Below are 26,977 nucleotides of genomic sequence, written 5' to 3'. Positions count from 1 at the left end.
CCGGGTGTGAGATCCCCCAGGTTGTCTTGAGTTGCTCCCACATGCAGGCAGATGGGTTTGTGCCCCTGCAGCCCCTCCGGGAGCCTGTCCCCCCCAACCCCTCGTCCCCTGGCCTGGTGGGACACAACCTGGGCGAAAAGCCCCTCGTGGAGGGGACACATCTTGCCCCAGCCCTCGCCACCGCTTTGGACCCCCCCATGTCCCGCTCTCACTCTGTCTCATCTCACTCAGGGTTAAAAAATGCCTGTTCCTGCTGCCAGCATCACCTCGCCCCGCTGCAAGCCAGCACAGCCCCTGGGCAGGCAGCTGCCTGCTGCGCCAGCAGGAAAGCAGCCCGGTGCCGGAGCCGGCTGCCCGCAGCGCTGCCGTTCCCGGTGCGAACGGCAGAGGCCAGGCCGCGGCCGCGCTCGGCGCCGCTGGGAGCGGGGTGGAAGCTGCTCCCAGCCGCAGCAGAGGATGCTCAGCCCCTGCCATCGCTCAGCGCTCCCTTCCCTCTCACCTCCATCGCACCAGCGCCCGCTGCCCCGCTGCCCCGCTGCCCCGCTGCCCCGTCCCCGCTGGCGCCACGCCGGGTGCCACGGCTGTCACCCCCGCCCAGCCCCCGCGGGACACGGGGCACCCTGGGACCACCCGGTCTTGGTGCTTCATGCAAAGACGGGGGAAGTTTTCCCATCAGGCAAACTGGGAGCCCAGGTCCGGTTCTGTGAGGGCACAGTGGATGAAAAAGCCCCCCCAAGCCTTTCCCACCGACATCACAGCGCCGGTGGCAGCGGTGCCACCCGGCTGTGCGGCAGACGGAGATTGTCACGACGTCCTGACCTGCCCGTCCCTGCTGCTCCCCTGCCCTGACCATCGAGGGGCTGGGAGATGGGGCACCTCGCCCACCCGTGCCGTGCCCTGCGGCTGCCCCGTGCTCAGTCACCTTTGCAAACGCGGGGATGCTCCTGCTCACCTCCAAGTTCACAGCCCGGGGGGCTGGGGGACCCCAGCTCCCGTCCTCAGAGGCACTGTCACCCCCAGGTCCTGACCGAGCCACCCTAGCAGCACACAGACCCCTCCAGACAAGACATCAGTGGGAAATTTGTATTTTTAGCCCCTTGAAGCACTGTTTCCTCCCGCCCTCCCTCCCTCCTCAGCCAGCCTGTGGTGGGAAAGCGTTAAGAAATAGAACAATATCAAGCGCAATCAAAGGCAGGCTGGTGGGAGTTTGTCTTTTGGGGTTTCCTTCTCTTTTATTGCTTTCCCAAAGAATAAACATTTGGGAGGGCTCTGGGGTGATTTAGTGGAGCAGGAAAGGGCAGGAGGCTGGGAGCCGCCTGCTCCCTTTGGCAAATCTCGCAGGATGATGGTCCGGCTTTGGGGATTTTCCGTCCAGTAGAAACGACTGCCCAGTCAGAGGATAACGCTGGGAACCGCCTGGCTTGGTGGGGAGGCTGCTTCTCCCCCGGCACTGGGGCTGGGGTCAGCGGAGCTGCGGGGCCGGGGGCCGGGGGGAGGAGGAGGGGTTGAGGCGAGTGAATTCACAGCAGCGCGGAGGAAGCGGTGACCTTTGAGAAGCAATATCTTCCTTGCCCGCTGCTAGTTATCCAGCCTTCCCAGCGGCTCCTGCTGCCGAGCCCAAGCCTGCAGGCGCAGGCCAGGCTGGGAGATGCTGGGCTGCCTGGTGCTGAGCTGCGACTGTCTCCTGTCCTGGTTCTGGTTTGTGGAGCTGAATGCAACGTGTACTGCTGGAACGGCAGCGCTGCAAGAGGCTGAACCTTCTTGCCTGCCGGGTGTCCTTGGGCAGGCGAGCTGGGAGGAGAAGCCGTCCGTTTGTCCCTGAGCATCCCCCTTGCCTTGCCTACCTCCCCCCTGCAGCTGCTCGGGCGGCAGGACGAGCTGTGCCAGGCTCAGCGGGTCCGCGGCCAGCTGAGCGGAGGCTGCAGCACGGTGTTTGCCTGCGCAGCCATCTGCGTTCACCTTCGGACAGGTTACCTGCCTGCCGCCGGCACCGAGCCGGGCTGCATCCAGCAGCTGGGCTGGTGTGGGGAGCAGAGCACCGACTGACTGCACGACAGCCCTCCATCGCCCCGGCCCCTCTTAGCACCCCTCGGTGCAGGCCCCAGGGGAGATGGGTGCTTGGCGGAGAGCAAGGCTGGCCTGCCAAAACAGCCGCTTCCCTGGCGCACCCTTGTCAGCACCCGCATCTCTGCTGGCACCCACATCTCTCCGTAGGCACCCCGGTGTCTGTAGGCGCAACATGTCTGCAGGCACCCCTCTCTGTTGTCACCCTGACCCCTCTGCCAGCCTCTGGTCCCAAAGTGGACCATGGCACGGGCGGGTTTTCACGGCCGCTGTCTCACTGACCCCCCGCCCAGCCGTCATCACTAGGATTATTTTTTACATCAGGTGCCCAAAGCTGACGGTACGATTTCCAGGACCTGCTCCCTGCCTTTTGCACCCCCTCGTCACCCGCAGAGCGGGTGTGGACGTCACCCGGTGCCCCCGCAGACGTGGGCCAGGGACGCTCTGCCCAGCGGAAGGCGCCCGGCCGCATCCTGGCAGCAGGCAGGGTGCAGGCAGGGCGCGGGCAGGGCGCGGGCAGGGCGAGCGGCCCCGGGGAACAGTGGCAGCACCACGGGGCACACGAAGCCACGCGTCTCCCAAGCAGCACCGAGACCTCAGAACATGTCTATAGGACTACATTATATGTAGGTAGATATGAAATATATTGTTAAATCCTGAGCATAACGATGATTTGCTGGTAGCAGAGCCCGGGCGATGCACAGCTCTCGGCAGACAGGTGAGACGTGGGCTTTCCTACATTTAAAATAAACCAATTTACCTGCCCATGCACTGCTGGGCTTTTTGTCCAGCCAATTTTTTCCTCTACCAAGAAAACAATAAAAATAAGTGAATTTGTAGTTATTTACTGAAATATCTAAAGAAAGTAAATGAAAATCACACTATTGCTTAGAAAAGTATCCCCAAAACAAACCCCTCTGCTATATAAATATAAAACCACAACGACGCGGCAGAGCCTGATGATTATTTTATTTCAGGAGCTGTTTGGAACATCAGCCTCAAGACTGATCGAATATTCCAACAGCAGCATCTGCGGGGTGGTTTTCTAAAGCTTTCCCTTAAAGCCAGTATACTTGTCAATTAATAAAAAGGATTAGTAAGAAACAGCAATAGATGTCCCGTCTGCGTGGGGACGGGAATCCTCCCAGCAGCCAAGCTGTTTGGTTGGGGTGATCTCGCGGTGGTTAAAGCGCCGAGCGACGGGAATGTGCTTTTTGCTGGTTTGCTCCCCGAGGAGAGGGGCGCCGGCGCTGCCGGCGGGGGGACGGCAGCCGCCCCCCAGGCTGGCACGCGTCGCCCCAGCCGCGAGCGGAGCGCGGAGGGAGGCTCCTCTCTCGGCGGTGCCGCCTGTCCGGGTTCAGGTGTCCGGGAGCACCTCGGGGCCTTCAGCGCCGCTTCCTCCGCCGGCACCCGGGGGGTCCTGCAAAACCAGAGGGCAGCTTGGCTGGGCGGGGGCTGCGGGCCGTGTCCCCCGCCACCCCCGGGGCCCTGGCAGCGGGGCCAAGCGCTTTGGGCACTGTGGGGCCAGCTCCTGCCCATGGGGCAAGGGTGGTTTCCCATTCATCCCCACTCCCTTGGGTCCCAGGGGGAGGAAGAGGAGGGGGAGGCAGCCTGCCCCCCCCCGGGAGCCATCCTCCTCCTCCTCCTGGTCCTCTTCCCATCCTCCCTCTGCCCTCGGCTTTGCTCTCTCTCAAGAGTGCCTGGGAGAAGAGAAACCTGGCTGTAGATTAGCCGGGAGGATTTTTCAGCCTGAGCTGTGCACTTCCCCCCCCCAGCGATGTTATTTCATCTCTCGGCTGCCAAACTCCCGGGAATTAATCCCGGCCGGCGCTGACAGCGTTTACATTCAGTGCTGCTCAGATAAACCATATCAGCCGGCGCAGCTGAAGAGGAGCCGGGCGCGGAAGGAAGGGCCGGCTCCTGCTCAGTGTCAGCCCCACCGGGGTGGGATGAGGTTTTCTTGCTTTTTTTTTCCCCCGGGGGCTTTGCTCTGAGCAAGGAGCCACCAAAAACCCCATACTGGTGAGAGTGGCCGTAGGCGGTTGGTACAGCAAAGTTTGGAGCTCCTGGCTGTTATCTCGATGCAGATAATGGAGAAGAAGAAGGGATGCGTCCTTCAAGCCAGTGCGAGCCTGCGGGTTTGATCTCCCGAGGTTTCTCACCCTGTGCCACCCAGCACAAAAGGGAGGACTTACCACCACCACCAGCTCCTGGGGGCTGGGTTTTAATAAGTATTTGTGCAGCGCAGTTATTGCAGATTCTCTTTTTTAATCTCCCCCGTGCAGATGTATTTCTGTCTGTCCCTCGCAGTAACCTCCTTGCTCTCCCCTTGGCTGTCACTGGGCGCCGGCGGGACACGGGCACAGGGTGGAGATGTGCCACCTGCGAGCCACATCTGCAGCGGGTTTGTGAAGCCGCAGTTCCCCAGCACGGGGCAGGCACTGGGCAGGGAGCGCCGGACCCCGTGCCAGCGGTGCGGGGCGGACGGGGCTGGGAGCACACCCCGTGCCATGCCTCAGCTATCAAATTCCCCTCTCCCTCCACTCCCCAGCCCGGAAAACATCACCGGGGCCACGGAGGTGGTGTCTGAGAGATGGATCTCCTCCAGCTCCTCGGGCAAGGGTTGCCTCCTGGCCAGCAGCATCCCCAGGCTGTCACACTTGGAAACAAGGTGGGGTTTAGTCCCCCCTGGGCACAGGGCAGCAGGAGGGCCTGAGCCCATCACCCTGGCGCCTGGGCCAATTTCCCAGTGCGCCGCGAGCCTCAGGCTCCTACCCTGTCTCCTTTTGCGCCAGCGCTTGCAGAGCACTGGCGTGACCACAGGGTCTGGGTCACGGCACGATCGTCACAGCCACCCCGAAGTGACGGGATCCGGGGGTAAATATTAGTATGAAGTGAAGGGCTGTGTACATATTTTCTCCCTGCAAGGTAATGCTGAAATTCCCAGCTCCTTTTCAACAAGCCGTTGGAAAAACCAGCCCTGTGTCAGTGCCCTGCGGCCACCCCTTGTTCTGGCTACTCTCAGCCCCGCGTGCGAAGGTCTAGGAGCTTCGCGTCCCCGCCACAACCTCCCCGCTCCCGAGCCAGCCTGTCCTGTCGCTTGTGGTTTCCAAGCCAATGTTTCCCATCTGGAGCATAGCAGCGTGCGGGCTTTGCTAACCGTTCGCTTCCGCCTGGAAGTGTATACAGGATGTGGCAGAGACTCCGAGGACGGCTTATTAATTGCATTAACAGCACCAAGCGGTTTTCCCCCCAAAAAAGACGCAGCGGGAGAAGACAGATTGAAGCAGGCAGTTATTCCCCTCCCCACGTGGTTTGGCCTTTGGTTCCCTTCTCCGGGGCCGCGGCTGGCTGGGCTTGGTTTGGCTAAGCTGTGGGGGAAGAAACGGGCTCCCCTTGCGTGGCCACCCCAGTCCCTGTAGTTTGGGGGCCCCAGACAAGCCCAAGCGCGGGCCCACGCAAGAACTACCCCGCCACGTGCAGGGCTGGAGAACATCATCGCTGCTCTCAGCCCAACAGGAGACAAGCCGGCACCAGGCTCCCCGAGACCCTGGGCAGCCTCCAAGGCACCGATCTCTGCCCTGCTCCTTCTCACACCCCACTCAGGCCCCCCAGCCGCAGACCGGGGTCCTAAGCTCTCCTTAAAATCGCTTGTGGCCAGGTGCCGTGGTTTCTGCCACCCCGGTGGGATGAGCGTTCCCTGCCCTGAAAGCCCGTTCCGACTTGTGCTGATGTACTTGGCATCAGCAGAGGAGCACAATAAAAAGGATGGCTCGGATTTCTTTTCTAAGCCATGCATCCCGAGGAAATGGGGCTTATGGGACCATAACATGCGTCTGTCTGTCTGTCCATCCGTCCTCTGCCAACAACTTTGGAAAGGGTGGCCAGCGTCAATCAAATATGACAGAGGTCTCAAATACATCACGGGCCTGTTTTGCAACAGGAGCTGGAAAGACCCACGCAGGGAAACCACAGCGTGGCCCACCCGTGCTGGGACGCATCCCGCTGCAACGTGATTCAGCCGCAGCGAGAGGCGCAGGAGGAGCCGCGTGGGACAGAGCCATGGAAAACTTGGCTTCTGCTGCTCAGGGAGCCAGTTGTTATTTTTAAAGGCTGGGAACTACCTCACAGCCCTCGGAGTCACGGTTGCTGCATCTCGTGGCCATCACCACCACAGGTTTCACGTCCAGCTCTGCCCCGCTGCCTCCCGCAGCAGAGAGGAGCCTTCGTCTTGGTGCCTGCCCGGATTCATGTGCCATGGAGGCTGCATATCAGCCTTAGGATGTCTCTTAGGGAAAGTTCCCAGCCGGTCCCGTGCAGCTCATCCTCCCTGCGTGCACTTTGGGCTGGCCAGGCTGGCGAAGGCATGGGAAGAGCTCCTGGTTCAGGGAGAGACCCCAGAGGTTTGCACAACGTACCTGGAAGCCAAGCAAAGAGCCCGGAGGAGGAGCAGACCCCTTCTCACTCGAGCCCGTCAGTAAGACGCCCCGGCCGCCCCTACCGCCCTCGGTGCAGAAGGGCAGCGAGGGGCACATCTCCTCCCTTTGCTGCTGCTTTCCAGCCACAAAGCTCCCTTGCTGGTGCCCGGAGCGAGCGGGCGCCCGCAGAGGTGCAGGGCCACCGGGCAGCCCCTTGCACCCCCCCGCACCCCCAGCCTCGCAGCCACCCCGCCGGAAAGAAACCAAGAAGAGCTGGAGGGGTTTGATAGATTTATCCACTGAAGATACAAGTTTTGGTTTAATAACACCATTCTGTCCGGTTACAAACATACTAAAAACCTACAAAAAGAAAAACAAGTTACACCCATCGTACACGAAACGGCATGTATAAAACCAGCACAGAAGCGCCGAGAAACACGTACATGAAGAGTATCCGCAGCAGTAACAGGAAGGACACGGAGTTACAGCAGACCACGCCGGCTCACGTCTGTGGGTCACGGTGGGACTGGTTAAGACATACTAACAATTAGAGACAACTTCAGCTATGGAAAATAATTAGCGTCGCAGTCTGTTAAATAGGTCAGACCCAGGCGGGTAGTTTTATCCCTCCCTCTCCGATACGTTGGTCCAAGGTTAGCTCACGGGTTTCCCTTCCACCCGTCTGTCTGGCACCGCTGGCCCCGAGCAGTCCTCGCGCCGACATCAGCGCACCAGGGCGGCTTCCCTACGGCAAGGGGCAGGGAAGGCTGAGCTCCGGCACCAGAGGCCAGCCAGCCAAAATCTGGTCCCCACTGAAGTCGCTGGGCACCTCCCCGGAGAGCGGGGAGACGCTGGGATCCCCTTTGCTGGGGCAAACTGGAGCAAACTGGCAGAGATGCAAGAGGAGACCCTCGGGAGAGCCTGGGCTCGGCTGCCTCAGGTTTATCTCGCCGCGAGAGAAGATGTGGGTGGTGGCACAAGGGCCCTAAGGGTTCCTTGTCCGAACGGCTCTGGTGGCGTTGGGGTGTCTCTCTAGCTGGCCGGGCATCTATGGAGCTACACCTGCGTGAGCGCTGGCCGTAGGGAGGGGGGGACAGGGCGGGTGGCATTTGTGTCCCATCCCGTACCCAACGCTTCCTTCTCCCCCCCGCACTGAGCTCCCGCTGACCAAACGCAGCGTCGACCTTGGGCTGGGGGGGGTACGAGCTGGGTGATAAGAGCGGGTGCCCCCAAAGGGAGCCAAGACAGGGTGCTCGGGGGGGAACCCTGCCCTGGGGACACCGATTCCCCCCCCCAGCATTCATCTGCTGCTCGCAGGGGGGACAAGGACTTCCCCACCCAGGCAATGGGTCGAGGCCCAGCCCTGATGCTAACGCAGAGGCGCTGGCTGAGCCAGGGGCCGGATCCTGCCCTGGTTACAGGGGTGGCAGCTCTGCGCTGAGCTTGGCTGGCGTCCACGGGGGCAACCGTACGGCACGGGCATCAGGGAGGAGCAGAGCGAGCAGGAGCAGTCTGGCAGCATCCCTGGGGAAGGGGGACACAGGGGTCCCCCCCAGGGAAAGGGAGAGACCAGCCGGTCCCCAGCAAGTGCTGGCGCCATGCCCTGAACCCCCAGCTTCTCGCCCGTGAATTTCGGGGGAGCAACTTTGCAAGTCGGTCCCTGCCTGCCACCACCAAGGAGAGCAAAGCTGAGCCTTTATCTCAGCCCAAGCGCGCCGGGGGGCGAAATGCCGTGCCCAGCGAGCGGGAGCCGAAGGGCAGGGGGGATAAGGGGGTCCCCAGGCAGCTGCAGGGGGTTTGGGGGAGCGCCAGGGCTGGCGGTAATGGGGAGCAGCTGTGCATGCATGCGCCGGAGAGCCACGCTCAGAGCCAGGACCCAGCCTCCCTTTCTGCTCTTCCACACAGCATTTATCAGCCCTGTCACTCTGGAATGGTATTTTTTCCTTTTCCTGTTCATTTTCATCTCTCCCCAGATGAGAATTTTCCCCAGTTTAAGCAATGCCTGCTCTCCTGCGGGCAGCGAAGAGGGGGCGTTCGCTTTATCGCCATCTCTTCCCCTCGCGAGCTCTGCCCCCGCTGCCCTCCCCGCTTCATCTTACTTCCTACAGAGCTGGTAAAAATAAACATGTTTTTATTTGCATGTATTTGACTGGCCTGCAATTTGGCTGATGGGAGGGGCTCCTCAAGGGACAGCAGCTGCACGCATCTGGATTTGCTTTAGAAAAATGTGCCTGGAAAAAAACCCCAAGCCCAGCACACACAGGCGTGGGCACACGAGGCCATGGGTCAGTATTTTCTAGGGATGCAAAAGCAAAACAAACAAAAAAAAAAAACCAAAACAAAAAAAAAGAAGGAACCAAGCCCCATCCAAAGGTGAGGTGGGGGGACCTTACTGCTGCTCCCCCAAAGCCAAGGCACTCGCATGGGCCGGGCATGAACACGGGGACTTTCCAGCCACCCCAAAATCGCTTCCCTGCTGATCATGACCGAGCCCAATTTTGGTTGTGGGAAGGGAGAGGAAGGGTTTGTACTGAAAAATAAAATTCCCACCTGGAGAATATTAACCTCAAAAGCTATGTGCGAACTTTGTCTAAAGATGAAACGTCCCTGTACGGAAACACCCCTGGCCCAGCATCCGCAGAGCACGGGGAGTACACGAAGTCATCGAAAATATGTGCTGTTGGCCCCGAGGTTTTGGCAGAGATCGGTGGAGCTGTGCTCATGAGAGTCCCGTGATGCACCCAAAAAAAAAAGATATCCAACAATCTTGCTTGGAGCGATCGCTCTCCAGTCTTGCACTGGAGCAAAGTCAATGACTGAACAGGTCTTTTCCCATCTGCACGGGCCTAATCCTGACACCGGCCAGCAGCCGATGTTTGGAAGATGCCTCCGCCAGCTGCGCAAGGGATGAGCAGCCGCTTGGACATGCGGACACGAGCTGGAGGCATCAGCTGCTGGCACCTTCACAGGTCCAGGCTGGTGGGCTGAGTTCTGGGGGTGCTGACCCTAAACGACGGCCTGCCCCCCCAGCGAAGCAGCATCACTTGTCACCCTGTGCCTGTCCCTTCCCTTTATAAACCCTCTGACCTTGCACAGTGCCATGCCAAGGACAGCTGTGCCCTGAGCGGTTATTTCCACCCTATGGACGCCCAGGACACACCATCGCTCCGGCTCCGTCGCTGCTCTCTGCCTGTTCTACTGCGGGACATAGGGAGGAAAGAACCGCAAGGCCAGAGAGTGGCCGTAGCGGCATTAGTGGAGTGGGGCTATTTTGGGACTAACCCTGGTCCCAGGGCTCTGCAGGAAGGCGAAGGAGCACTGGGGAACGCAGCCAAGAGGCTTAGAGCCCTCCCCAGGTTCCTCTTCACCCAGAGCCAGGGCACCGGGCGATGGCACCGACTCGGGGCTGCACCTAACCAAGCCCAGAGGGAGAGGAGAAGACATCTCCCCCGCTGCCACCTTGACCAGTCGTCCCCAGGGCCGCTGCCCAGGCACGGGCTGTGCCAGCATCATGGCGCCAGCGATGGAAGGAGCAGGGCTGGGGTCCGAGGTTTGCCCCTCCGTACGGGCTCCCACGGACCCTGAGCAGAAACCTGCTGTTACAGCCGGTGGAGGAAGGGGGTAAAACCCCACTGAGAGCCTTTCTCAGGGCAGGCATCAGTGCTGGCCACCCGCCCCCAGTGGTGCCAGGGCTGGGGGGCAGAGAAGCCCCTTGGCATGGAAGCAAAACACCAGAAACAGGAAAAAAACCCTATTCCCCGGGGATGATTAAAAGCACAGATGAACTGGCCGCGGGTGAGCAAAGCAGGAGTTTCTGGCTGGCTGCTCCGGCGGAGGGAGGTCAGCCCCGGGGGAGTTACTGCTGTCCCCTCCAGCAGTGTCCCACGGCGTGACGGGGCGGGAGGTGCCCAGGGCGGCCGTGGGGATCCCAGCTGGGGAGCGTGGGCTCGCTGCCCGTCAAGCCGCTACCCAGGAGAGGAGCTGGTCCCCCCGGGAAAGCTGCCAGCTCCCGAGGGCAGCAGCGGAGCGAGGCCAGAGGAAATCCCAGAAGGGAACCCTCCCTCCCGCTTCAATAGGTAACAGTGCCTCGACATTAGAGCTTTAAAAATAACAGACACATTTTGGAAATACTGGGTGGCAAGGATGCCAAGGCTTCCTAGCACATCTAATGCTTCATCCCCAATCCTTTGGGAGTCAGTCCCCAGAGCATCCTATAAATCCAAGCACGCATGTGCAGGAGGCAACGGGGCGGCTGCTCCTCCTCCCTTTTTTGTAACCAAAAGGGAAACTGAGGCAGCAAACTCGAGCAGACTCACCCACAGCTTCAGGGGGAGTCGGTGCTGGAGGCAGGACGAGCGCTGCCAGCCCTGCAGCCGCGTCTTGTCGGGGGGAGCCCTTTGCCAGGCACGGGCGGGAGCTCTGCCAGCCCCCAGGAGGGACCCAGCTCCTGCGCGGGTTGATTTCTACCAGGCACTTTAGTTGAAGGAACCCAGTTTCACCAAGAGGGCGGGAATGTGCTCTATGTAACAAGTTAGTTATGAATTTCAACAGAGCAGGGACCTTTCTTCACACCCAGGAACCCCTCCTGCTATGTCCACTTCATCTTTCCCCCTCCTGATCACAGCCTGAATCCCCTTCTCACCAAGCGGGGCAGAGCCACCCTGGCCCTACATCCCTGCACCGCCCTGCTGCTGGCTGCCGGACAGACAGACGCGTGCACGCCGGCTCCCAGGGCAATGGCACAACGTGTGCCACCCAAGCCCATGCTCATGCATGTCCCTGCTGCCCATGGGAGCTGAAGGGAGGCGGGTGGGCTCACCAGCTCCCTGCGTCTGGCACAGGGATCCCACCTACGTGCCCTGCTCCGAGCCACGAGGGGAGGCGTCCAGAAGGCGTCCCCCTCCTTCCCCACTCTCTCACGCAGGGCGAGGACGTCTCTCCCACCCCCTCGCTCCCTCCAGCCCCAGGAGGGTTTGCAACAGCCAGCCGAGGAGAGGGACTGTGGGTGACGGGAGAGGGCGAGGGCTGCTGCTGGCCCAGGGTGCAGGGTGATGGACAGCCGAGCGCGGCGCTGGCCGCAGCCCCCAGCCCTGCCACCCTGCCAGCTGAGTAGATAAAGTGCAAAGCAAAGCGTTTTCGGTGCCAGCCGAGCAGCCGGCAGTCCCCATAAGCATCATGCCCCCAAAAGCAAGGAGTCAGGTTTACCCGGGGGCTTTGCATGGAAAACGATGGTCGTGTCATTCGTCAGCGAACGGAGCTGCACGTCACTGCCACACAACAGAACTTGTGCAAGGGACTTTGAGATGGTGCAGGATTTGGGAGGTGGTGATGGACAGGCCAGGACAGCAAGATGGAGCCAACAACCAACGCTCTCCCCTCGCGCTCTGCATCCCCTTCCAGCGTCCCCTGCAACCGCGTCACCCCGACCCACCCACACCCTTCCTGGTTCTATTTTTTTGGCTTATTTACTTTGTTTTTAAACCCCATAGAGATCAAATTGTGACTTGGCAGCTGACAGAGCTGGCCCTACCGGGCTCCCCAGACTGAGCGAAGATCTTGAGAAGAGACCAGAGTGAAGTCCTGGGGGGAGCGAAGCCCTCCCTGCCCCTCGCCCGGCCCCGCTGGCCGCTCACAGGGTGGCGGTGGGGTACTGCGCCCAGCCCACCTCCTTGTACGCCGCCGTCACATGGGTGTAGATGAGGGTCTTCATCTTGGTCCAAGCGCCGTGTGCCTCCGGGGTGAAGTCGTTGGCGTATTCCTCAGCAATGACCTCCAGCATGACACCAGTGAGTTTCTGGAGGGAGGCGGACAGTGAGGGGTTAATAACTCTCCAGGGAGCAGCTAACAGCAAATTTAGCTTTTTCCTAAAAAAAACCAACCCCAGTTTAATCCTGTGGCTGAGTGCTGGGAATGACAACCATCTGCGGGACAGACAGACACACGGGAGGTCTGTGGACGCCCCAGGGAACAGACAGGGCAGGTAACCAGCCCACCCGAGCAGGGGGAGGCCGAGACCTGGGTATGACGGGGTGCTGCTTGCAGGTTCAAGCATCTCCCCAATTTGGGCACCTCATGTTGTTTAGTCCCTTCTACCATGCTTGATTTCTAAAAGAAGGGACGTACGGCCACAACCACGCCGGCGGGGCTGCGGGCAGGACCCAGGCGGGCGGGTTTCCGAGGCGCTTGATGCCCCAGCGTTGGCTGCATTTGGGAACGGTGTCTGCGTGGGACAGCGCGGCAGTGGGACGCTGGCCACCCCCGCGACCAGCCAGCCTCCTCCGGGCGAGGACAGGCAGCACCGGCTGGCCACGGCTCCCTCTCTCCTGCCCTCTTCCTAATTCCTAAAGCATCCCAGAGATCTTTTTGCTCCCATCCTTTACCTTAAAGTAGATGGGCTCCACTTTGTGCTTGAGGGCGTGGGCCTTGCCCACCAGGGCCAGAACAGAGGAGACCTTTTCGGAGTCATTGAGGTTCTCCACCACAGTGTTAATGGCACCCATGACCCGCCGAGCGTGCTTACGCAGTTGCAAGCTCCTCTCCATCTCCAGCGGGTCCTCCATGTGCTTGAACTGGCTGAAGTACTGCTTGGCCGACGGGAAGTTGACAAAAAACCTTCAAGAAAGAACAGACATGAGATCAGGAGGGCGAGAGCAGGCGGAGAGGTTAAAGCAAAGCATGGAGCGGTGGAGATGCTGGAAACCACCCCCTCGCAGCTAACACAGCCGGGGCTGGTTTTCTCATTGAATTCCCTGGGAGCTGTGGCATTCAGCTGCCTAAACATCAGCAGGTTAATGCTTTTCTCCCCAGCCTTCCCTATCTGCTACAAGGGCATTACAGCTGGATATTCATCTGCAAAGCAGAGGCAAGGCTTCTTGGTACCCAGAGACTCCACCCAGGCGTGCCAGATGCCGTGTACGTGCCCACATACACCAGAACATCGTGTCCTGTCTCAGAGAGCGGGGGATGAGCATGAAAACCTCTCTTTATCCCAGCCAGCCTCCCCCTGCCCCTCTTCCCCAGGCCCGCAGCGGGCTCCTGGCCCCACGGGCTTTACTCCTGCGTTGCCACCCAAAATAGTCCCCCCCTGCCCGGGGTGCCCCCGACTCTCACAGATCAGCCCCACCAGAGCCGCCAGCAAGGCCTCAGCCCTGAGCTCATGTCACTGCTCACCTGTACCAGGAGCCCTTTCCCCCGGCACGAGGACACCCCAAACACCCAGCCTGCCCCTCGGAGGGCTGAGCACCCTCTTTTCTGTGGGATTAAATCAACCCCAACGAAACGCAGCTGAAGCCAGTGAAGCTGTGGTTGCAGCTGAGGTGCTGAGCTTCCTCGGGAGGTGGAGGGCTGGGGGGTTTGAAGGGCACAAGGTGACGAGGTGCAGGTCTGGGGCCACCGATACCAGCACCACCGATGCCAGCACCACAGGCAGCTGCTCTCAGCAGCCGGGGCTGACGCTCGAGTCGTGTTAACCACCCCCTTCCACCCGATTTACACGGGAGAGAACAGCAGCAGCGTTTGCTCCCCGCTTTCACCCAGCTCCCTCCCTCCAACAGGGCTCTCCCTGCCTCCTCCTGGGCCCCCCGTGCTTGGACCAGAGCCAGCAAAGGATGCTCAGGAGGTGGCAGACGGCTCCCAGGGCTGTCCCCCATCGTCCCCCAGCTCCAGACAGACACCCAGATGCCTCCTCCCCTCTCCCAGGCTGCCGTGACCCCCTCCCCAAGCACCATCCCAAACCATGTGAACCCATCCCACCCCTTTTCCCAACCATCCCTACCTCCCCCCAGGACCAGGTAGGATCCTCTTCCCCACTCACCACTCCACAAATAATCACAATATTGAGGACCAGGCTCGTTTACCACTTCGTTATCCTCCTTTTCCCCCCCTCCCTTCCCTCCTTCCCCCGCTCCGTTGGCTTGCGAAAGCTTGGGGGCATTGCCAAGGAAGCGGCGTGAAGCAGCGCCTGGACTGCACCGCCGCTTCTGTTGCTTCCCCAAGGCATCTGGGATTCATCAGACGGCCCAAAATAGGTTTTGGAGGTGTGAAGAGTGTGCTTAGGAAAGGGTGGGGGAGGAAGGAAGGTGGAAAGGGGGAGATAAGGTGTCGCTTTTAAAACCTGGAGGGGACTCGTGACAAAACTCCTCTTGTTGTTGTGCAGCCTCCCCCCGGCAAAGCTCCTCCTGACACATCTGGTCCCTGTCAGGAGAAGTCGTTTCCAGGCCCGGCTGCCTCCAGCTCCTGTCACCACAGAGACAGAGGCTCCATCCGTACCCTTCAGCTCGGAGCTGTCAGAGCGGTGGTCAGGGACGGACACCGGTCCCCTGGCCAGGGGACGGAGCTGGCTGGGGCCATGCAGATAGCACCGTTCCCAGGATTCAAGACTTCTGCCCCGAGCATTTCCCAACAGGACAAATGCTCCTCTCTGTTTTAATGGGACCATTTTTTCCATCCAGCCCCAGCATCCTTCTCCCCTTGTCCCGTCCCTCCCCACCTCTGGGCAAGCTGCTGCAGCCCCCGAGCCTGCAGCTCCAGCCGCCATCGAGATCAATGCCCCCCAGCTATCGACAGCGAACACCCCGCCGAGGTCGGAGCCAAGGGTTTTGCCATCCCTGCTAGCGGATCTTTCCCCCCCTCACCCTCCGGCTCTGGCAGGCGTCCCCCCCGGCGCTGGGAGCAGGGGGTGCTGCTGGCAGCGGGACCTGCTGCCCACAGACTGCCCCGATGCAGGGGACGGAGGCTGCCAGATGGAAAATGCACACTGAAGCCTCTGAATCCCAAACCATCAGAAGTTCCCTGAAAAGCCCTGTTTGATCTCAGCTCCAGGGCATGATGTTGTGAAGACCCAGGGAATAAGCTCAGAAAAATTCCTGGTCTGAGCCAGGCTCTTCCAGCAGAAGGGGTACAGCAAGGGGGACCAACCCCTGCATCGCCAGGAATCGCGGCATCCCCCCGCAAGAGAAGGGCCGAGAGGAGCCGCTGGGGCCGATGCCCCTCAGGAGCAGAGGCTTCGTGCCTCTCCCACGGCATCACCTCCACCTCTCTGCTGCTTTTGGCCAGCGGCACCAGGAGCAAAGATTGATTAAACCCCAAAAAAGTCCCCAACCTGGGTGAGACCAGGCCAGTGAAGGATCCAAATATTTGGTTTCCAACCTTTCCCCACTTCGCAGACCCTCAAGGCGATGCCTCCGGTGAGAGCCGAGCCCAGCAGCTTTCCTAAGGGACCTGCAAGAGGGACGGCAGCGGTGCCGGAGGGATTAAAACCAGCAACCACAGCTCCCGTGCTCAACCCCGCGTGCCGTCTCATCGATGGAGAGCTGGAACAGGGGAGCCCAAGCCATCTTTGCTTCAAGTTGAAAAGCAAATCCGTGGCCGGCCAGAGACCTGCAGCCGTCCCCGCTTGGCCAGCGCCTCTCTGCAGGGCTGGGGAAAGGCAGGCGCCTGCCGCAAGGACTTTGGGCCTGGAGCAAATGTTTGAGTTGTCGAACCAAGAAAAAGAGGGAAGGAGCTCGCTCAGTGGTAGTTGTTAATAAACAGAGAAGATTAATTTAACACAAAGGTTAAATATAACCAGAGGAAAGGAGGGGGGAAAAAAAAAAAAGGAAGAAATAAAATAACTCAAACAATAGAGAATTAGAAGAGGTGTCAGTTGGGGTTTTTCCATCTACAGAACATTTTTTGAGAGTTCAAACATCTCAGGCTCCGGAATTTTGTTGGCTCATTATGTGTGCGTGTGTGTTTTGGGCTCTTTTTCTTCATCGGAGTCATTAAAAAGATGATATTTACCATTGCATATCGCACAAAATGATGATTGATAGAAACCAGATGCCTGCATACCGATCTCATTAAATTTCTTTTTAAGCAATTCCATTCTGCACTCGCTAATTTGTACTCTGCGAGCTACATCTGGATCCAACGGACAGGATGTCAGGATTGCTTTTCCTCTCTTTTGCCCTTTTAACAACTTTAAGGACACAACCGCTCCCAGTAGCGGAGCCAAAGGAAATAATTAAGGTGCAAACCCACTGCAGTCCCTGGGAAGCTGTTTTCCACTCTGGAGGAGAGACGCCGCTTCTCCTCCCGTCTCCCCGGGCCCTGCAGAGCAAACCCCACGGCGAGGACACCTTCCAGCCCGGCCGCCTCCTTCCTTTCCCAGCTGGAAAGGGGAAGGGAGCTGCTCGCTCCGTCCCCCCGAGCACCTAAAGCCTCGATGCTTCACTTACCCTGTTTGCAAACTGCGGGGCAAAAATGCCAGCGAGCCCTCGAAGCTGCTGGGAGGCTTCAGCTGAACCCCAGCCGGCACCTGTAGGCTTTTTTTTTTTTGCTAGATTTTCCTACTGATGCCTTCATGTTTTCTCTCGCCTCGTCCCTCTACGTGGGAGAGACTCTCTCTAATGCAGCCTGGAGCCTCTCCGTGTCCCTTTTCAAACCTCTCCTTCCAACTCCTTTCTGCTCGGGTGCCCACAGAGCAGCTGATAATGGGTAGGCAGGTGGTGTGTGGTGCTGCTATTTATTATGCCGAGGGCTGCCTCGCCACTTCGCCTGCACGTTCCCCCTGCTCCTCCCAGCCACCTGTAGCCTATCATCCTATTTTCAGGCTGGGGCAGGGGTGATGGGTGCTGCCTGTGTTTACAGCTCCCAGCCCAAGGTGAGCAAGGTCTCAGCCATGTCAATGCCACCGCCCAGTAAGACAGAAATAGGCAAAACTAACTGGAGTAAGAGGACGGTGCCTGCTTCCCCCGCAGCACAGCTCTGCCCGTGTCCTCTCTCCAAGGGCTCACGGACCAGCGGAGATGGTGGTGGGCAGCAGCTCCAGCTCCGGCGCGGGAGGGCTGGAGGGAAAAGGGCCAAGCCCCCGCTCCACACACTGATGCTAAATTCAACTTCTGCTACAGCTGAAGGAGAAGAGGTGTAGCTGGCCTTCCTCCAGGTGAAGCCCACGTCCTGCTGCAAAGCCTCAGGAGCAGACTCCAGCACGATGCTGAGCCGGGCTCGGAGGCCGTGACGCCCCAGGCACTGCAGAGCCCCAGGGCAGAGGGACCAGGACACCCCAGTGAGGGTGGGAGAGGGCCCAGCAGCAAAGATGCAACCAAATAACGTGGGCATGAGCTAGCAAGCCCCGGGGGCATGTCCTGCTCGCTCGTGTGTGCACAACTCACACCTCCAAGTCCTCATTGCTCTTGTCTTCCCCTGCCACATATGTGGATTCAGCCCAAAGCCTCTTGGCCACGTAGATGAACCTTTAGGCTAGGGGTAAGGACAGCTTTCATAAGATCATAAATGAATTAACAGCACCAAAGTCACTTTCCCGCACGCCTCCAGTTTCTTACGGCCCTTGCAATCCCCATCTCTCAGTGCCTTCATCCACAGCATCATCCTCATCCTCTGCACACGTGTCCCTGCCCCTCTCCGCTGCCAAACCGCTGTCCCTGCCTGCATCCCTGCCCGCTGGGTGCAAGCAGCACGCAGGGACGGCCGCGCCGGCCCCCTCCACCCGCAGCTCCCCCCGCACCGGGCACCCTTCCTACAGCTCTGCCAAGCGGGGTCAGCGTGGCCCAGCAGCATCCATGGGTAGCAGGAGATGATGCTAAAACGTGACTCCTGCCTCCGAGGCAGACATACGGCGAGGATGGAGCTTGCTGGAGCCTGGCTGTGTGTCCCCGACCCCCAGGGTCAGCGGAGGGGGTTGGGGGGGAAGACAACCCCCGGCCGGGTGGAGATTCACAAGGTAACCCAGATTCACAAGGATGTGGTCCCTGCGCTGGGACCCGCCATCCGTCCAGCAAAATCGGGAACCTGATTTTTGCTGGTGTCTGCCACTGCCTTTTCTCTCCACCGCTCCCGTGCCGCTTTCCAGCAGCCCCAGCTCGGCGTTACCAGTGGCTCCGCTGGCCGCTCGCCCCCGGCGCTGTGCTCCAGCAGGATTGCCAGCCAGCCAGCACTCCCCGTTCCCCGGCCGCGCTCAGCGCCTGCCAGCCCACCAAGGGCTGTCCTGACATTTCCTTGCTTTTAATGAGCGCGGAAACTCCGCAGACGGGCGCTCGCCGAGCCGCGTTCGGAGGTACGGCCCCGCTCCGCTGCAGCAGCCTCATTAACAGAGGCGGTTAGCAGAGCGGAGGAGACTTGGCCCTCGCCTCCTGCTCCGGGGGAGGGATTTTCAGGGCTGGTACCAACACATCCAGCACATCCTCAGCCATAGCCAACGAAACCATCCAGGGACAGCATTGGACCCCCCTGGACCTTTGTTTCCCTTGGCCAGGGGTGTCCTTGCAGCTCTCGGGGTGTCGAGTGGGATCTTTCTAGCCCTGTGTGGTTTGCAAGCGATGCGAGGGCAGCCCTGGGACAGGGGACACGGGAAAGGCTCTTCTCGGGTCACCCCGAGAGCTGCTGGCAGCCCCGAGGCCATGGCTGGTGCGGGACGTGCTGCAGGGATCCCTGTGCGGCTGCCCTGGCCATGAAGCAGCCGAAGGGGCTGGTTCCAGGTGCTGCGATCAGAGAGAAAGCGCAGCCGTACAAAAAGGGGCCGTTTCTAGACAGAGCTTATGAAACCCACACTCGCCCCCTTCCCCGCTCGGGGAGGGGGCTGCTGCTTTGGAAAACGTTCCTCGTGCGTGTCCTCGTCAGCGGAGCAGAGTCCTGCTGCCCTCGGGCTCTCCTCTCCAGCTTGACCACAGGGATTCGCAAGCGTGTGGCAAGCCGTGGGACAGGGACGTCGCTGCACAGAAGGTCGGCCTTTTCACTGGGCCCTTTTCAAAGGGCGATATTGCGGCAGGGGGATCTCTCTGAGCTGCTTTGCTCTGAAATGTATCCGTCAGCAGCCAAGAACGGACCCCTTCCCTATGGACACCTCCATAAAACACATTAGCTTTGGGGGTAGCTGCAAAATAATTTCTTTAAATGCCATTTTTGGGTGGATTCAACCCGTTTTTTTAGATTCAGCTGGAAAAAAAGGGTTTTCTGCATTGCCAGACTCATTACTCAGGCTCTGCTATTTTAACCTAAAACTTACAATAATGTCTGGCATCCAAGGAGTGCTTTTATATTTCAAAGCGCTTTGCAAGCTGTCTGAACCCAGGTGTGCTAGCTCAGACTAAGCAGCTGTCAAAATCCGGGGGCCTGATTCTGCGTTGGCAACCCTTTCACTTCCCCTCCTACACCTCCTGAGAGGGAAAGAGCACATCAGGAGCCATGGAGAAGGTAACGATTTTGGAAATCTGAAAAGCTGATGGGTCTGGAGAAGAGATGGAGGAGTGATGGAGAAACCCCGTGGATGCGGCACCGCCTGCGGTGGCTGCGGCAGGTTGCATTGCCTGCGCTTGGCACGGTGTTAACATTTGGTGCGGATTTGCCTGGGAGATACTAGAAACTATCCCTGGGTTTTATCCCCTGATGGGAGCTGTAAAGTTTTGTGGTCCCACATCTGTGACCGCAGTACGTGTGTGGGTGTGGGAGCGAACCCGTGTGATGGTCAGGACAGGCTGCGGTTTTAGCTCTGGCGTCCCAGGCTTAGTCAGGTTCTGCAAAGGAGCGAGGGTCCCGAGCCCCCGCTGATGCTCACCCCTGCTCGCCTGGGTGCTCTCGGCCCCTGCGTGCCGCGGAGGGTGGGCAGCGGGAGGGCTGAGCCGCCCGGGTGCTTGCATCCCCCAGCACAGCCTCGGAGCGTGGGGTATTGGCAATAAACCACTGCGAGGGCGTTAGAGACAGGGGGGTGCCTGGGGAGCGATGGCCGTGTGCTCGAAGGGCTCCTGCGCCGCACAGCGAGGGCTAATGCAGATGCCAGAGCTGCTGAAGGCTGCCCTGCTCCCCTCGCACGCCTGGGCTCCCCTGCTGTGAGCTCTGCAGTGAGGGGAGGTTTTCAAAAAAGACCGAGTCCTAAATTACAGATGGGGAAACTGAGGCACAGCAACGAGCCCACGGCCATGGGGAGGCTGCAGGTGAGCTGCAGCCCAGGGCTCCCAGCCGTGCTGGCCAGCGTGCCCGCTTGGGAGCGACCCAGCCGATACGCACGGCCCCAGATGTGCAGGTCCAGGCTCCAGCTCCAGCTCCAGCAAGGGTTAAGGCAGCGGCTGTGAGATGGAGCCTGCAGAGGCCCCTGAGCTCCCAAGGAGGAAGATGAGCGTGGCGAGGAGACTGTGCTTCCTCTGGCGTGAGGCTCCCCCACCGAGAAAATTGTCAATTAGCGACATAGTTTTAACCACACAGCGCAGATTCCCATGATCCGGTGGCTGCTCAGCCAGAAGCCCCCGTTATTTGTGTTTGTGTCCCCGGGGACCCCGGAGGCCCTGCAAGATCAGGACCTCACCGTGCTGCTGGCGGGACCGCAGGGGTTTGCTGTGTCTTCAAGCACTAACAGCAGCCAGGAGGGCTGGGAAGCTGATGCCCAGCTCTGTGCCTCAGTTTCCCCATCTGCAAAGCATGGGAAGGCTGGGGGCGGAGGAGGAGGTTGCTGGCAGGGGCTGAAGGAGGGGCAGAGGGATCTGGACCAGTTCCTGCGGGATGCCGGCACCGCAGCCCTCCCCATTGCTCCTTTTGGGTGGCCATCGCTGCCTCCCTGCCTCTGCCCTCACAGCACAGGATCAGGCCCCAGATTAATTTCGACCCCAGAGGTGCTGCAAACCCCCAGCCCTTCCCACATGGGAAAAAGTCATTCCCTGCCCTCAGCAGCTCCGAAGGGATGGAGAGGGGACGGAGCAGGAGAGCATGGGGAGACCCTCTGCCAGCAGACGCAGGCACTCCCCGGTCGCAACACCACCAAGAGAAATGTGGCTGCTAACAGCTTTGCCTGCTTTCCCTGGTCTGCACAGCGGGGTTGCCCCAAAGGGGGGCCCACAGCCGTGCATCCCCCTTCCCTGTCCCTGTGCCCCCTTGTGCACATCACTTTCTGCCTCAGTTTCCCCAGCAAGGCGATGAGCAACACCAGCCCTGTACCAGCAAGGCACGGAGGCTGGCCGGGGCAGCTCTCAGCCCCCGGCACATCGCATGTGTGCGCACCCAAAAGCGTGCTGGCAGGCCAGCTCCCACCGCGCCGGCGGCCGCCCGCCGCCCCCTCCCCAGCCCTGACCTCTGGAGCTGCTGAATCATGTCTTGGGAAGCGGCTGCCGCCCGCACCACTCGGCGCGGGCTCCCAGCGGCCTCCACGCATGACCCACTTCTCCCGGCGGCTGATGCCAGCTGGGAAACGCAGCCGGGAGAGCGGCGGCCGCCGGTGCTCCCAACCCCGGCCAGGGCTGCCCTGCTTTCGCCAGGCGCGCGCCTCCCCGGGGCGCTCAGGTTGAGCTCATGGGAGCTCGCAGGGGGAGCGGGGGTCAGGGCAGCAGCACGAAGCCCTCTTTGGGGACGGGGTTTGCTGCCGGGGGCAGCTCGGCCACCGGAGCCGTGGCACAGGGATGCAGGCAGGTGCTGCTCCAACGGGTGCTGCTGGAGAGGACGGTAGCTCTCCCAAATTACACCGCCATCCCCAGGGACACGCACCGAAAGTCCAGACCTCACTGTAAGCATCCCAGGGCAGCTCTAGCCGAGGGAGTAGGGGGTGGGTTTAGCTGGGACGTGCCATGGCCAAGCATATAAAGGCTCCCAAGGAGCTGGGGTTCACCCTAGGAGCCAGCTCAGTCCTGCCCTGTTGGCACAGCGGGGGGAAACCCCTCACCACGGTGCCACAACTCTCCCTGGAAAAAAAAAACACAAAACGACCAGAAACTTCTACTGGGAAAGTTTGAGTTGGGACCAGAGCTCATCCACATGGTCCCCCCTGCCGCATCGCGCTGCCCCTCACTGCACCTCACTGCACCTCACGTCCCCAGCCCTGCTCCGAGCCCCAGGGCTGCACACAGGGACACCAAAAGCAATGAGCTGCCCTGGGTGAGTCCCCCATGGCATTGCCACGAGTCCCTCGGCACCCGCGGTGGGCACCCACCACCCTCCCCGTGCTCACGGGCAGGGGGCACCCGGCTGCGCTTGCGGGTGGGGCGACGGCATGACCCGGGTGCCAGGCAAGGAGCTGGCCCTGCACGGCTGCTGGCCAAGCCCTGTGCCAAAGCTCGTGGGATGGGGAAAAGTGGAATTTTGCATCCCCCAGACCTCTGCCATGCATGGGCTTCAAACGCAGCCCCGGTGGGTTTGGTGTCCCCAGCCACGGGGCTGTCGCACCTCTGGACCGCCCCGTCGGCTACACGGCGCCCGGCGCCAGGGGAATGGGCTCAGCCGTCAGCTGGCTCTGCCAGAAGGAAATGTTTGAGCAGGAGGTGGAGAGGGGACTCAAATGTCATTTTGGGTTCTCTGCGGAGGGGTCTTGCTAGGAAAATCCCGTTGCAGTGCTGGCAGCGAGCCTGGAGGGGAACCAGCTCTGCTCACCAGCACGGCCGGGGAGCCTCTGCTCTCTGCAGATCCCGTGGGCTCGGGGCAATAGCTCTCAGCCTCTTGGAAAACTTTTGGATGAGCATTAATAAACAGCGCATCCATCCAAAGGGTTTTCCGAGCACCCACAGCCTCCTGCCGCAGGAGCAAACTGGGAAGGACACAACCCGGCCTCCGGTCTCCTACCTGGGGTGCCTGGGGCTGGGTCCAGGCAGGAGCCTGCCCAGGGAGATCCCTGCGTTGCTGGTTCCCGGGATGGGTGGTGGGAGCTTTGCCTCTCGGAGAGCATCTTTGCTCTTTGCCAACAGGTCAGTGCAGGCATCTCGCCTGCCCCTCTCCTTGCCCTGCCCGTCCTCCTCTCCCCTCTTAAATAAGGGAAACAGCCTGCTGCTGCTGCACCCCACAGATACCCCAAGCTCCCGGCGGCCGCAGGACCCCGTGGGATTCCCGCCTGGAGCTTTCACGGGCTACCCAGACAAGGGCCGCACCCCCAGCCCACGCAAGAAAACCCACATCCCTCCATTCCCCACCTCAAGAGCATCTCCCCATTTGGGTTTCAGCCGCAGGGCTCGTGAGCCGCCCGTCCCTGCCGCCCAGCCCCGCGCCGCCGGACGATGCTCCCCACCCCGCTCCTGGGGCGGCTGCGTCCCCGTCCCCCCGCTGCCCCCCGCTCCCGCCTGTGCCCCAAGCACCCCCCTGCCGCCGCCAACTTCAGCGCTCTCCTTCCCGCCGACGCTGCCACCGGAGGGACAGATGGTGCCCTCGGAGACACACCTGCTTGGGTTTTATCTTGGCTCCCAACTTGCATTATTTCACCCGCCAGCCTGCTCCGTACCGATGCCATCCGCACGCAGCTAATGGGGGGGGGTGTAAAAAAGCCCTCCCCGACCCACCCAAGCCCGGCGAGCAGAGCCCGGCGCTGCTCTCCCCCGCCTCCGCGGCCCCCAGCTCCGTCCGCGGGCTAAGGTGACCTTTGCGAGGGAAGCCGCTTCCCCCGAAGTCCCCGGCGAGGCTCCCCCCGCTCCCCCCACCGCCGCCACCCGCTCCAAGGTGTGGAAATCAGAGGAGTGCTGCGAAACCCTGCCTGCTCCCAGCCAGCGAATGCACCCAGCCAGCTCCCCACTCGCTGTCATTCATTTCCGCTCAGTTATATATATTGTTCTGCCTCTCTCTCAGCTATAAAGAGATTTAGTTGGATTTGCTGCTTCCTCTTTTTTGTGTGTTTTTAAATACCTGATGAGTATGGAGACCCCAACGTCCTCGCAGTTTGCATATACTCTGCTCCATGTCTCTTGAATAACCTTTTTTTCTGCGTCTGAAATCTCTTCACTTCTTTCCCATCTCTCAATCTCCATTTCTCCCTGGACTTTCTCCATGAAAAACAGCCGGCACGATCCTCCGGGAAGCCAGGAGGAGATAAAGAGAGATGCGTGCGAGCGGGTATATCCTGCGAGGAGAGACAAGGTGTTTGCTCAGCGGCCGTGCGGCTGCTGGCGGCTCTGCCGACGTGTGGATGTATATGTGTGCGTGCGAGCGCGGCTGCCTGTCGGCGTGTTTATATATGTAATTTAAAAAAATATCCTGGAGGTATGATGCATGCGATTAGATTTCAGAGCTCCTAGTGCTGTCCGTGGCTGTAGTTAGCTTCAGCTCGGCTCAGATGTGTGTGGCTGACTGATAGGGAACTGCCTAAAAGTAAAATATTCAAAGGCATTGCAAGACCAGCCTCTTTACCAATGTGTGAACGTGAGCTCACTTTCTCCCTCTCTCCTCCTCTCTCCCACTCCTCCCTCCTTCCCTTTTTTTTCCTCCCCGAAAGGGAGGGATGAGGGAGATGTTCTGGGCAACATCAGGACGGTGCTGGGGGGGCGGGTTAGGGCTGGAAGTTTTTTTTCGGCACTTGTAAACAGCTCAGAGGAAATTCAGAACCCAAAGCGCCGAGTTAAAGTTATCCCAAGCGCTGGCCGCGCTGGGCTCTGCCGCGGCTCTCCCCCTCGCGCTCCCTTATTTGCAGGGGCTGTGCTCTGCGGGACGGACCCTCGCTCGTCCCCGATGCCCGGGCTGCACGGAGAGCCGGGGCGCGAGGTGCCCCCACCCGCCGGCGTCGCTCTGCCTCCCGAAGGAGATCGTGGTCTGTCCCACGGGGACTTGCTCATGACAAGAATTTGCTCTCCCTTCTCGTGGCAGGACCGAATTGGAAAGGGGTGCAGAGTTAAGGCACTCGTGAAATGCGTACGTTATCGCTGTTCCGTGATCGCATCGCTCCTGGCGGCGCCTTGGCAGGGGCGAGGAGCGCGGGAGCACCTCCGCGCCAGGCTTCCCGCCGCCTTCGTGCCTGGGCTTTCGGGCTGTTTTCTACCCAAATGCCATTTCCAGCTCCCTGACAATCCGGCATATTAAACCCGCAGCACGGTCCATTTGCACAGAGAGAAGGAAAATACTACAGAGACTTGTAATAACCGACAATCCCCCAGAGGGGGATCAGAGACAAGGGAAGCAGCCTGGTGTGCACGGCCGCCTCCCGCACCCGCTGCGCACCCTTGCAGGGCAGACAGACAGACGGACGGGCAGGCGGAGGGTGCAGCTCTGACACCCTGGCAGGCAGGGGCTGGGGGGCGGCTGAGCCCCTCTGGGGGCTGGAGCTTTGTTATTGCAGATCTGTCGAGGCAAAAAGCTGTTATTTCTCCTCAAACCCAGCCTCGGCTAACAGCCGCCAGACCGGCAGTGTCAGCAAATTTGCTCTTGCAGATCTGACGAGAGCTGGCGGAGAAGATGCTGCCCACAGGCCTCCCCCCCGTGGGTCCCCGACCAACATTGCGCTGGGACTGAGTGGGAGCCCTCCCATCTGTGAACCCCGCTTGGCTCAGGGACACAAAGCTCAGCTGGGAGCTGCCGAACCCAGCAGTGTGCAAAGACAGCAGCGCGGCCAACCCTACCCGCTGGAGGTCGGGCATCATTCGGTCACCCACGACACCACCACCGGCTTCAAATCATCAGATTTTCACCAGCCACTTAAAGTTTGGGTTTGCCTCCTGTCCATTAGCCACTGGGATTAGCACCCATGAGCCCAAGCTCAAATATTAACTACTGTGTCCCCAGGTGGCCACCACGCAGCAGAGGATCCTCTCTGGAGCCAGGATGGCAAGGCCAGGCTCATTGCCCTCCCTTAAAAACGCAGGGGAAGAGGCGCTGCGCTTAGACCCGGCTTAAAACCAGAGCAAAACTGCAATGCAGCACTAGCGCTTTCAAAAAGGGAAAAAACTCAAATTCTGACAAATATGAACAGGCAGGCGATGATCTGGGTGGAGCATTGGTTAAGTTATCACTCGCTGCGTGTTTAAAGAAAAGGACGCTTCGAAGCTTTCGTACCTGGTACCTTGGTCAATACTGGGCTCACAGCCTGGTGCCTGCCTGGCACTGGGAGCCGAAGGGTCTTGGCTCAAGAGTCTCCATCTAGAAACATTAGAATATTAGAAAATATTAGAAAAGTAAGTGAGAAATCCTCCAGCCTTTTCAAGGTTTCTGCCCCCCTCTTGGGGACATCACATCTGGCCCTGGCAGGGGCCCAGCCCCGCTCCCACGTGCCATCCTGCTCCGCAAGCAGGAGACGGTGAGCGAAGCGGCGGCGATGCTCCGCTGCCTCAAAAATCCCAAGCAAAACCCAACAGCCCTGAACTTCTGCGTCTCGTCCCAGATGTGAGACATAAATCAGGGGCAGGAGCACAGGCACACGCTGTCACGCGCCAGCCGCCCGTTTCCATGGTTTCCCGCGACTATTGCTCTCGAGGGCTCGGGGTTAGGAGGCGACTTATTCCAGAAGGAGAAAGATGCTGCGTTGACACCATTGCTGCAAAATCCCGGCTGGGGATTGCACTGGCAGGCAGGCAGCATGGCCCCGCGACGCCCTGCCAGCCTGTACAGCCCCGAAGCGATGCGGGTGACCCCCTGGTCCCTTTGGTGCAAGGTGCTGTGCGGGGGGAGGTGGCAGCCCCGAGGGCTGGGGTGGCATTTGCTCGCCCTGCCCAGCCCAAGCTGCCCCCAGTTGCTGCCTGCTGCCCCAGAGAGGAGCTCAGCACAGGGCCCGCTGCTGTGGCAGGGTGGCCCGGGGCCACGGGGCTCAGGGATGGGGACAGAGGGCTTGGTTCCCA

General features: G+C 60.3%; 1 protein-coding gene across 2 annotated transcripts; it reads right to left on the bottom strand.

Moving 5' to 3' along the window:
* Positions 1 to 3,178: 3,178 nt before the first annotated feature.
* On the bottom strand, positions 3,179 to 24,587 carry CYGB (cytoglobin). 2 transcript variants are annotated; one of them, XM_082326838.1, is made up of 4 exons: positions 24,063 to 24,587; positions 12,863 to 13,094; positions 12,148 to 12,276; positions 3,179 to 3,484 (listed from the first exon to the last, which is right to left on the bottom strand). In XM_082326838.1, exons 1-4 carry the CDS (start codon positions 24,203 to 24,205, stop codon positions 3,422 to 3,424), a joined length of 567 nt encoding a protein of 188 aa, XP_082182964.1. In that variant the 5' UTR covers positions 24,206 to 24,587; the 3' UTR covers positions 3,179 to 3,421. The 2 variants fall into 2 exon arrangements, with proteins under 2 accessions (XP_082182964.1, XP_082182965.1); XM_082326839.1 differs by lacking the exon at positions 3,179 to 3,484 and having other exon boundaries at positions 6,757 to 12,276.
* Positions 24,588 to 26,977: the final 2,390 nt, after the last annotated feature.

The sequence above is a fragment of the Platalea leucorodia genome, assembly GCF_965183815.1.
Source record: "Platalea leucorodia genome assembly, chromosome: 14".
NCBI classification, from domain to species: Eukaryota; Metazoa; Chordata; class Aves; order Pelecaniformes; family Threskiornithidae; genus Platalea; species Platalea leucorodia.
Note: the sequence above shows the minus strand (reverse complement) of the source record. Positions and strands in the feature narration are given on the sequence as shown.